Source organism: Cicer arietinum, chromosome 5 (assembly GCF_000331145.2).
Source record: "Cicer arietinum cultivar CDC Frontier isolate Library 1 chromosome 5, Cicar.CDCFrontier_v2.0, whole genome shotgun sequence".
Taxonomy (NCBI): domain Eukaryota; kingdom Viridiplantae; phylum Streptophyta; class Magnoliopsida; order Fabales; family Fabaceae; genus Cicer; species Cicer arietinum.
Window position 1 is genome coordinate 51,079,786 of NC_021164.2, and position 12,906 is coordinate 51,092,691.

Genomic DNA, 12,906 nt, shown 5'->3' on the forward strand with positions numbered 1-12,906 from the left:
TTTTAAAATGTAAAAAACTAAAGATAAAAGTGGCAAAAATATTGACCTAGAAATTAAATTTTGAGTTCAGATGAACTTTGTATAATGTTAGTAAAAATATCTGAAAAAATTCATTGATCCAAAGGTTGATAAGCATATATATGGGAAATGCTATAATGCACCCACTAGTTTTTATGAATGAGTATTTTATTAACATCTAACTTTTCTTTTTTAATTATAACTTGTTAACGTACTTCTACAAAATAAAGGGTGTATTTTAGCAGATCCATGTGGTAGTTGTTAACGTACACTCAATTATTTATTTGAAGGAATATCTTAACAGCATACATCATCGGGTGTATTTAACTATTTTTTAATTATAAATTTTTGACATGCTTTTCTAAAATAAGTGGGTGTACGTTATCAAATACCTACATGTATATATAATTGTCATGTCACCTAACAACAAAGATATGTTACTAGCTTTTAAGAACTAAAAGAGTAAGGAATTGTAAAACTCCATGGATATTTAAGATTTTGTGGTAATTTCTTATTGAATATAACACACCACTTCTTATTTTGCTTTACAACTTCAAATTATTTAAGTTTCAACTTATTAATCAATATCACCTTTAAGAATTTTTAATGTTTGGGCATTTAGAAATTAATTCTACGTAAGACATTGATATGGAGTTTCTATAGCATATTCAAAACTAATACAATAGGGGTCTTTTTGAGTTTTCTTTGATATTTTTTTTGGGAAATGAATGATTATAAAGCAATAATGAAAATTGATTTCTTTGTCTCCATATCATATTTAGTCAAGTAGTCATTTATTTTGTTTCATTCTATAAACTAGGATTCTTAGTATTGGGACTTCTTTCTCTCTATTGAACTGTTTCAATCATTTTAATTCTTGTAATGGTAATAACCATTGCATGGCTCATTTTTAATCATTAAATTAAACAAAGTAGAATGTTTTCTAACAGCCTTTTATCGAGCCTCCATTATTTGTTGTCGTTCATAGATTTGCTAATTTTTGTGTGTCCGAGTCTCAAATCTTTTGTCAATATTTACCATATACTAGTTCAATGTATTATAAATGTTTGACTTTCTCTCTCTCTTTTTATTTTTTTCTTTCATTTATTTGATTTCTCTTTTGACATCCTCAAAAGATTTTTTTGTTAAATTTGGTCAGATAATTCATTTCCTCAAATTTTGCAGGTGCATGTACATGAGCTTTAATTAAACTACAATATATCACTGATCTTAGTAATGTAGTTTGACAAGACTCTAAATAAATAAGTCTAACTTTTTACATAACTTTTACTAAGGAATATTTCGTAGTATGCGTTGAAAAAATTCCTCTTATGAAATTAACCTTTTTGATTTGGTTGGGAAATGAGATTTTTGAGAAACTCTAACAAAATCATCACAAGTAGAAGAGTTGCAAAATATTATTTTAGAGTGTCCTAACATGAAGGCTTCAAACTTGTTATTTGTTTCATCAACTTAGGTTTCGATGAAATATTATCCTCCACTTCCAAGATACTAGGTGGGGTCTTTACATACCATCTAGTTGTAATAAGGGCAAGGGTTAAGATTACATGAATGGTAGTAGATTTGACAACGGGGAAAAGACTCGTTAAATATTACCCTGAAAAGAATAAAATAATATATTAAAAAATTTTATGATTTATTTGAATTCAAATTATTAGTTATTCTCTTCTCGATTTTCTCCTTGATAAAGTTTTATTTTAATTTTAATTCGACGTAACATCTCTCAAATTTAATAATTAATTAAAATAAAATGATAGAAATAAATTTTTATACCATGTTTTGTAACTTTATTTATTGATAATAAAAAATAATTGTCACCTTTCAAATAATTATTATATATTAAATTCATCTCTCTCTGTTGATACAATATTTATTTCTGTAAAATAATTTAATTATTTATTTATTTTAATAATGTATATATATGTAAATATATTATAAAATTATAGAAATAAATTTGTATACAATGTATTGTAACTTTATTTATTAATAATGAAAAATAATTGTCAACTTTCAAATAATCATTATATTAATATCATTATTATATATTAGATTTGTCTCTATCTGTTAATATAATATTTGTTTCTGTAAAATGATTTAATTAATTATTTTTTAATAATATATATATATATATATATATATATATATTATGAAATTTTTTTTAGAATACCAAATTATTAGCCAACATTATTGTTGAATTTTATTTAATATATAATCGTTAAATAAATCTATTATGAATGATAAAGAGTTTACTCTATTACCCTTGCTTGTCTCAAAGCCAGATTTGACTCACTCTAAACTTAGTTATTTCCAGTTTTTGATTAATTAACAACTTAAAATATTTGTAGACACATAAACATTTTTTTTTTGTATATAAAAAAAATATTTCTTACAAAGAAAATGCAAATTTTTGTTCTAAAACCGATGATACCAATTTCCTGTTTGTCTTGATGGTTACCAAGTGCTCTAAATATACCAAACCTTTGTAACTTTTCAGATATAGTACTATATTTCATTTGCTTTTAAAAGATAGTGTACAGTTTTTCAAACCACATCTTGGACTTTCTCCATTTCTCTAAGTAGGATATATATATATATATATTGAATTTGGCAAAACATGAAAAATACACTACTTTACTTTATAGAAATTATATTGACAATTTAATTAACAGATAGTATTATAATAATAAAAATAGTAATAAACTCTTTGAAAATAGAAAAAATATTTAGTAAAATATTCTCATTTAAAAACTAGTTATGAAATCTTATAATATTTAATTTATTCTTTTTTTAGATATTCAAATCATAAATTATAAATACATTGAACACCAAGATAAATGTACGAGGGATTGACTAGCGGCATTAGTTTACTTTTTCAAAAAATTATTAGTTTATATCACATAATAAGTAATATATAGGTTTTAATAGGTATCAATATCACAAAAGGTTAAAGCACTAAACCTAGTCCTTATCTCCTTCTTTTGTCTTTATCTTTTTCATCATAGAAGATGAGTTATTTAAAATTATTCTTTTTTTGTATGAAATCATTCTGCATAATCTTTCTTCTATCATTTTAAATAAAAAAACAAACTTCACATAAATCAAAATTTTCTTCATATTTTTCTTTTATCTCACTAATTAAGTACAACTATATATACTAATAGAATGGAATAATACTAGTTAATCCTCTTTGTCTCTCTCTCTCATATTCAATTTGTGTTTTATTTTTATTTTCATTTTTTTTATCTTATTTTATTTTATCAATCTATAAAAACAAAACCTTGCTCATCCTCGCACCAACCAAAAAACCAACAACAACCCATATTCCAAATTCACCCATTCTCCAACCCCAATTCACAAAATTTCTGGCTTTTTACAGTTTCATATGGTGGATCAAAGATCCATATTCCTTAAATCCACTATCAAAATATATCTCTTCTTTCTTTTCTCTCTTTCTCTCCCCTTATCAATAGAGATTTATATTCTTTAATTCCACTATCAAAATTTAATAAAACTGAATCTGATCATTTCAATTTAATTTAGGGAGCCAAACACCACCCATTTTCTTTGTCAATGTTCGTTTGATATGTGATCTACAATATGTGCACATCGAAATATTACTCAAAGACAAACTCGATCTAGCATGTCAACGATGAAATTTATTTCTTTGTCACCAATAATAAGCTTTTTTGCAACTGTGATTTCCTTGATTAATCAGATCAGAAAAAAAAAATTGATCTTAGAGCTAACATGGTTTATTTTGTTTCCTGATACCTTATCTTTTTCATAAGTGCGTGATCATTTCCTCTTTTTTGTGAGTAACAACCAAGAGCTTCTTGATTATTTTAGCACTTATGCGGCTGTGAAAGCGTGACACTGATATGGCCCTCAAGGTCATCAAGGGATGAGTCAAGACTCAAATATGACATGAAATCATATCAGGAGATGGTGGTTCACCAAATTAGGCAAATGAGTGAGGACAACCAGCAGCTTATCTATTTGAAGAACAGGGTTGTAAAAGAAAAGAAACATGCAAAAGTCCTTGAAGAATCTTTTGGTATAGTAAGTGAGAAGTTGCGAAAGACAATGGAGGAAAATCGCTTTGTCTTATTCTGACTTCATCAGACTTCCTTTGTGATGTATTTCATAGGTCATGTCTTCCTTTGTAATTAGATAATTAATGACATGTGTTGGAATGAATAAAGGTTTGCAAGAAAGTAGAAGGCCAAGATACTCGAGAGACAAATTACTACTTTGCTCAAAGTCACCTGCCAATGTCCACTTGATAGGCTGCGGGAGCGTCATATCAAGCAGACAATAGAATGTTGTTTCGAGCATAAAGTTTACGCAATCCGTCTGTCACATAAACTAAAGGAGAGTTTTACATGTACATATATTAATTTGGATCTACTCTTCAGATCTTCAATGTTAAATACTTGAAAACGTCGTACAAACAATATATAGTTAGTTATAAAACTCAGTAACATAAAATAAGAAAAATAATTTTTAAATGTTTCCAACCATACTTGATATACTAAGTATAGAAAAGTCCTCTTATCACTAACTTCAAAATTCAACTGTAACATAATCGAATTAAACTCGTATTTCAAAAGGATACTAGTCTATATTCTTTTGAAAAACCATATACTAGATACTAGTCTATAGTAAGGTAGGTCATATGTCATGAAGAATCCTACTTGCCCTTTCTTTACTTATCCCCCTCTCTTTCCGAAGGAATAAATTCAGTCTATTCACCGTAAAATATATATTTTTACTTTACCGAAGAAATATATCAAAATACTATATGATTCACCAAAATATCTTTACTTATTCTTATGACTTAGTATATATTTATAAATCTATATTTATACATGCATGTGTGTAAATTCAAAAATAGAATCATTCATTCAATCCATATATCACACAAAGTTCATACAATATGCAACAAACTATAAGATCATTCATGAAAGAATTTGAAGTCATTAATATCATATTAGGTAACTAAAATGCTAAACCCTAAACCAAAACAATCAAGAAAACATTTAAAATATTGTTCCAAATTGAGTAAACTTCGTTCAGCGAATTTTCGACAGAAAGAAACCATTTTTCATACTAAAAAATTCGCTTACCCGATTTTAAATTCGCTAAGCGAATTTGATAGAATACAAATATCTATTTTAAGAATTTATGCAATATTCTTTCTCAATCTATTTATAAAATTCCCCTTTAATCATCATTTATCCAAAGAAAAATCTACTTGCAACTTATATCATCACATATTCAAAGCACAACACTCAAATTCAAATCACAATAAAATTCATACCATGACATCTTATAATCATCAACACACAAAACTCAAAATATCACACCCTTCAAATATGCATATCAAAGATTTCAACATAACATGCATCATTAATCCCTGCAATGCTCACATGCAAAGAGTGAAAACAAGAAAACACTTTAACTTTATTTTTAATTAGATTACACTACGCGAAAAATAGGATTTTACAGCTTTTTTTAAGCCATTTATAGTGCTTTTTCAAAAAAAAAAAAAAAAAACAAGCGCTGTAGAATCGAGCGCTGTAAAAAGATTAAAAAGCGCTATAAAAAATGTAGATATATTGCGCGCTTGTTATGCACCTTTTACAGCATTTATATGAAAAAATGCTGTAAAATGTCCATTCAATATATGCATTATTATGCATTTTTTACAACGCTTTTTTAAATAAGCGCTGTAAAATGTGCACTCAATATATGCATTATTATGCACCTTTTACAACACTTTTTCAAATTAGCGCTGTAAAATGTGCACTCAAAATATGCATTATTATGCACCTTTTACAGCGCTTATTTAAAAAAACGCTGTAAAAGGTGCATTCAAAATATGCATTATTATGCACCTTTTACAGCGCTTATTTGAAGAAGTGCTGTAAAAGGTGCATTCAAAATATGCATTATAATGAACCTTTTACAACATTTTTTCAAATAAGCGTTGTAAAAGGTGCATTCAAAATATGCATTATTATGCACCTTTTACAGCGCTTGTTCAAATAAGCGCTGTAAAAGGTGCATTCTTATTTTAGTTTTATTTAAAAAGCTGTAAATGAAATTTTTAAAAAGCACTTTTTGGTTTTTTATGGCATTTGTTTTAGAAAGCGCTGTCTTTTAATTTTTTTTCCAAAATCATTTTCATCCAGAATCAGTTCACGCAATCATTTCACAATCAGTACACAAAAATAGAACTATACAACTTAACTTTATAACTTAATTTACACAACAATAGAACTATATTCATATACATATTCAGATATTGTACAACAACACATATTCATATAACTACATATACATATTCAGATATTGTAAAACATCACATATTCATATACATATTCAGATACTGTGCCCTATTCATATACATATAACTAACATTATTACACAGAACATAACTAGCTACCATATATTCAGATCCCTTGCAGCATGCTATTTCCCAACAAATCAAATAATTTTCATTTCAAGCACATACTCACACCAGTATTCCTTTAATTCAATTAGATCTTTCACAGAGTATGTTGGACTGGAATTGTCGAAGTACTGTGCAATATAAAAATTGAACATAAATAAGTTAGAATCAAATATATACATAATTTATATATGAAAATCAAATACGAAAATATCGTACCGTTTCTGGGATAATAGTTTGATTCCTATCAATAATCTCCTTCATGAATCGCAATACAAGTACCCACAGTCGATGTTGTTAGTTTGACGAGGGCACTATAAAATAAAACATATAAGTCAATAAAATATTTGTGCATTGATTGTAAAGGCATATATTTGTAAATGAAAATTTAAAGGCATATATTTCAAACCTTTATTGGAATCCATGTGATGTTATTAGAAATAAATGTGATTATTATAACATTAACAAACACATTATTTATATATATATATGTAAGAAATAAATGAATATTACTTACGTGTCGAACATAGTCTTTATATCGAAGTGATTGTTGTAATTTTCGTACAAGGGATCTAAATAGTATATAACTTCAGAGGTCGCATTGATTGCAAATAGCACCCAATGTGCCCTACAACAACAAAAATTTGGTTGGCAATTTTGTTTACACAACTAATAAATATAAGATCTAATAAATTAAAAAAAATATAAATAAATAATATATAATTACGTACCCTGAATTATATGGTGCAAAGAACAACTTATCTTTCTCTATATTTCCTAATAACATATCTACAATGTATTTCTTTACATTCACTAGATCGAGTTTACACATCGAAAGCTTATGCGGAGACATGAATGAATATCTACTTAAAAATCTGCGCAAGCACACCAACTTCTCATACAAAAACCTTCAATGAAAATTTCAAATTAGATTAATTACCAATAAATGCAATTAAAAGTATTATTTACCTAATGTATAAGCTGATGATAGTAGCACTCAGCTCCTTATGGTTGAGAAGTTCGTATATGTTCCCCTTTTCAAGAAATTCTTCATATTCATCTCTGAATATAGCTTTATTCATGCTTATGATGCGTGAATCGTCGTTGCTGCCCATATTCCTTTTTACTTAGATGTCAAGACATGACCCATATTTAGCAAGGCATGACTGACTTATTTTAGGAGCAACAACGACTGATTTTCCCCGATCCAGTTTTTTAGCAGCAACTTTGGCAGCTTTATTACCCTCTAGCTTTTGAAGTTTGCCAGCTTTATTACCCTCTAATTTTTGAGGTTTGCCGGCTTTATTTTGCTATGCGGGTGATTTATTTGATTGAATCTAAAAAAATGAGGTTAAATGTTAGTTTATTGAATATGAAAAACTGACAAACCTTACAGAATAAATGTGACAAACCTTTTCCGGCGATGTAATTGACTCGTTTCTGGGAATCTTCATATAATTCCCTTTAGGCTTTTTCAGAATCTAAATATAAATGTGAAATTAAAGTTAGCAGCGGAAAAAAAATCAGCAATTAAATATACATATCAATTAAACATACATTTCAATTAATTAAACATACCTTATCAAGGGCAACAAAATGTGTGGACCATGCCACATAACTACCAATTAATTAAACATACCTTATCTGCATCGTTGTCCGGTATAGGCAACGGTGCATTTGGTTCCAAAGCAATAACAAGTGATACTTTGACATGGCCCGTAGGGATCGGTGTGTTGTGCAATACTTCTCCCGAAGTATTGTACAATGTTCCTTTTCCGACCTTGCGATGAGTAGGGGAGGATAAGTACAGCACACAAGGAATGACACCCTAAATTAATGGTTAATACAGTATGGTTAATACATAAGTAATTACATAAGTAAGTAATTAATTACCTCAGAAAGACTTTTGAGACAAATGTTGCAACTCGCATTTTCACTCTCCATTTGTATTTCACGTTGACATTTTGCATGATGGTTGCACCATGTTTGACTTCATTTTCATATGTCTTAGGGTTGACAACTTCCTCATTTTGACGATCTAAATCTTTGTTGGTATCCATTTATCTACAACAAGTTCAACATGCAGTTCAGTATAACTTCAACAAGTTCAACATGCAGTAGTCTAAGTACGTATCAGTATAAGTTCAACATACATTTTAGTGATAACAAAAAATTAATAACATCAATACCTGAATAGTGAGGGTTCAAAGAAATACGTAATACGTAGAAATGAGGGTTCGTAGAAACTAAAGTATGGTTCGAAGAAATACGTAATGAGGGTTACATATTTCAATGAAAAGAGATGGTGGAAATATGGTTCGTAATCAGAGAGATTGTCGTGGATGGAAATATGGTTCGAAATAAGAGAGATGATCATGGAAATATGGTTCGTAATGGAAGAGATGATAAGGTTCGCAAATGAAGAGAAGAACGATGAAAAGGAGATGATAGTGAAGTTTACGTAATGAAGAGGAAACTGAAGCGATATACTGTTATATATAAAACCCTATTACAGCGTTTTTTTAGAAGCCTTTTACAACGCTTGTTGGAAAAGCGCTCTAAAAGACCTAAGCCTTTTACAGCGCTTGTTGGAAAAGCGCTATAAAAGGCCTTCTTATTTTATTTTTAAAATGCTCTTTTACAGCGCTTGTATAATAAGCGCTGTAAAAGACCTCTTTGTTTTCTTATGTTATATGACTATTTTTTTTAAAAGCCTTTTACATCGCTTTTTCAAATAAGCGCTCTAAAAGGCCTCCTTATTTTATTTTTAAAAGGCTCTTTTACAACGCTTATTCTACAAGCGCTGTAAAAGACCTTTTTGTTTTCTTTTGTTATATAGTACACAAAAACAGAACTATATAACTTAATTTACACAACAACAGAACTATACTCATATACATATTCATATATTGTACAACAACACATATCCATATAACTACATATACATATTCAGATATTGTACAACATCACATATTCATATACATATTCATATATTGTGCCCTATTCATATACATATAACTAACATTATTACACAGAACATGACTAGCTACTATATATTTAGATCCCTTGCAACATGCTATTTCTCAACAAATCAAATAATTTTCATTTCAAGCACATACTGACACCAGTCTTCCTTTAATTCAATTAGATCTTTCTCAGAGTATGAAGACCTAAGCCTTTTACAACGCTTGTTGGAAAAGCGCTCTAAAAGGCCTTCTTATTTTATATTAAAAAAGGCTCTTTTACAGCACTTGTATAATAAACGCTGCAAAAGACCTCTTTGTTTTCTTATGTTATATGACTGTTTTTTTTTAAAAGCCTTTTACAACACTTTTTCAAATAAGCGCTCTAAAAGGCCTCCTTATTTTATTTTTAAAAGGCTCTTTTACAACGCTTGTAGAATAAGCGCTGTAAAAGACTTTTTTGTTTTCTTTTGTTATATGAATGTTTTTTTAAAAGTCTTTTACAACGCTTTTTCAAATGAGCGCTCTAAAAGGCCTTCTTATTTTATTTTTAAAAGGCTCTTTTATAGCGCTTGTAGAGTAAGCACTGTAAAAGACCTCTTTGTTTTCTTATGTTATATGACTGTTTTTTTACAAGCCTTTTACAGCGCCTTTTATATTCAGTTCAATTCATGTAAATTACCTATATTTGGATTTTTTTTTTCAGTTCAGTTCAGTTCATGTAAATTACTAGTTTATATTATGTCTAGTTCATGTAAATTACTAGTTTATATTAAATTACATGAACTTAGTATAAAACACTAAGATCAAGCTAAATATAAGCAGAAAATAAATATAAGTAGAAAATCAAATACATGGCTGCTTATATAAAACAATTAAACATGTTCAAACAATTAAATTACATGAACTCAATTGAGATTACATGGCTTATATAAAACAATTAAACATGTACATTAAGATGCCCTTCTTCTTTTCCTGGTGGAATTCACATTTGTTTGTCCATTAACGATACGAAACGATGGATTAATCCAAATTCCCTCATCATGATCATCTCTAAGATATAAACCATCATCAGTTGAATCAATTTCATGTGGTTGTGATGTTGCAAATAAAAGATCATTACCAACATCTTCATCATTATTGTTATCATTACTTATTTTATTGGTCGATAGGACAACATACCATTTATCATCAGTAGGATCAGTGACATAAAACACTTGTTGAGCTAGCGACGCTAAAATAAAAGGCTCGTCTTTGTATCCCACCCTCTTTTCATTAAGCTCCACAAATTTCTCTTTGCATCCACACATATGGTTACTTGCACCATTGTCCAAGTACCATGAATTGTTAGCATCTCTATCTTATTCCTTGAGTGTTAGCAAAAAAGTTGACTCTTCATCTTCTTCAATAAGATTAACCTCTTCTTCAATAAGATTAACCTCTTCTTCATCTTGATTAGGAGCATTACAACATTCCCAAGAAAAATGGCCAAATTCTTGACAGTTATAACATTCAACTTTAGATTTGTCATACCTTTTTTCACTTTGATAATAGCCATAACCTCTTCCACAAATTCTTGGTGATGGGTGACTTTCTTCGTAGTTTGGTTCACGGTTGAAACCTCTTCCTCTTCCTCCTTGGCAACGACCATATTTTCGTCCTCTTCCGTGTTCACATCCATGTATTTTTTTACTATTGAATCCTCTATCATCTTTCAACGAAGCTTTGATCATCTTGAGAACTTTCTCTAATGGCTCCTCTTGCCTTTTCTTCATTCTTTCTTCTTGAGATTGCAATGAACCTTCTAATTTCTCAATAACACATACCGCATAATCGAACTTAGGAGTCAAGGAACTAGAATTTTCTCTGCTACACGAATATTTTCTATCTTGTCTCCATATCTCTTCATTTGATTCACAATTGTCTTCAGCATTGAGCAATAATCTGAAATTGATTTGGAATCCTTCATCTTCAAAGCTTCGAAATCTCCACTTAGAGATTGAAGTCTTATCTTCTTCACTTTGTCAATGCATTGGAGTGATTTCTCCAAAATCTTCCAAGCTTACTTTGAATTCGTAGCATCGGCAACCTTCTCAAACGTAGAAACATCCAAACATTGATGAATGACAGTAAGAGATTGTTGATCATTCTTCCTTGTCTTTGCCAAAACTTCCTTCTCAACTTGAGACAACCCCTCTTCATCTTGTGGCTCATTATAGCCTTTTTCGACAATCTCCCATATACCTTGAGAGTCAAGCAATGCTTTCATGTGAATGCACCATTTTACATAATTCTGTTTTTTTAGAAGAGGAAAGTGGAAAGTAGTTTAATCAAGAGTCGCCATTTCTCAACTACCAAGCTCTAGATACCACTTTGTTAGAGAAAGGAAGGTATTTTTAATAGAAAGCTCACAATTTTCTTGATGCTTAATGTCAAGTACAATGAGGTATTTTGTAAGGCCCATAATTTTAAAGCATACTTTATGTATTTTTGTGTATTTTGGATATTGGCTCGAAGGCTTTTTAGCCAAAGTTATTAAATACTTTGGAGTTTATATGATCAAAAAGATATTTTGATGCCGATTAGAATTACTCGTCGATAAATAAATTGAATTAACTGCAGTGAATCTTTTACGAAGAATTTAATGCGTTACGGGTGAAATGGGAATTTAACAAATATCTAGATATTTTGAGATATTTGTTAAGTTATAATTAATATATATATATATATGGTTGTTTGGAGGAAAAAGGAAATTAGAAGGAAGGAAAAGGAAAAGAAAAGGATATAAAAAGGAAAGAAAGGAAAAAAGAAGGGAAAGAAAAACAAAGGAGAGAAAAGAACATTTTTCCATCTTCTTCCTCTGCCTCGCACTCACCCTCCATCTCCATTTTTCTTCTTCTTGGTTTTGCTTTCTTTTTCTTTCTTTGGCTTCAAGAATAGAAACCCAAGGTTAGTGGGTGAGAAAGATCAAGTTCCCAACTCCTTCCTCCTTCTCGGATTCGAAAACGGAGTTAGGGATTTCAAAACCGTCAAACACAAACCTCCCCGTTTCATCTAGATCTAAGCTTCGTTTCGCGAAGAGATAGAAGGGAAAGTTGCTCACTACCACGCTACGGTTTTAGGGAACCAACTTTGGAGGCAACGTTGCGAGCGGAGATTTTACCGGATTTACTCGCGGTACCGTAATCGAACGTTAAAGCTAACGTGAAGGTAAAGGCTCCTTCCAAACTTCTAGTTTGCATTTAGGGACTTATTTGTGGTTGTGTGGAAAGGAATTTGTTAGGGTTGAAGTGTTGATTTGGGGGAAAATGAATCTAAGGCTTTATGGGTAAAATCTTAGAGTTAGGTTTTGGTTATATTGATGAATGTTTCGTAGAAAATGGATTTAAACTCATTTATATATGATTTTGAGTAAATGAAACTTGTTGTGTTTGAGTGGTGGATTGCGTT

The 12,906-nt window shown here is 29.7% G+C and overlaps 1 protein-coding gene across 1 annotated transcript; it reads right to left on the minus strand.

Moving 5' to 3' along the window:
• Positions 1 to 10,817: 10,817 nt before the first annotated feature.
• Positions 10,818 to 11,725, minus strand: LOC101506414 (uncharacterized). Its single transcript, XM_004516799.1, has 2 exons — positions 11,523 to 11,725; positions 10,818 to 11,400 (listed from the first exon to the last, which is right to left on the minus strand). Exons 1-2 carry the CDS (start codon positions 11,723 to 11,725, stop codon positions 10,818 to 10,820), a joined length of 786 nt encoding a protein of 261 aa, XP_004516856.1.
• Positions 11,726 to 12,906: the final 1,181 nt, after the last annotated feature.

Coding starts and splice junctions, on each gene's coding strand:
- LOC101506414 (XM_004516799.1), bottom strand. CDS start 11,725: ATGAAAGCATTGCTTGACTCTCAAGGTATATGGGAGATTGTCGAAAAA. Junction 11,401..11,522: donor GCCGATGCTACGAATTCAAA/GTAAGCTTGGAA, acceptor AATCAATTTCAG/ATTATTGCTCAATGCTGAAG.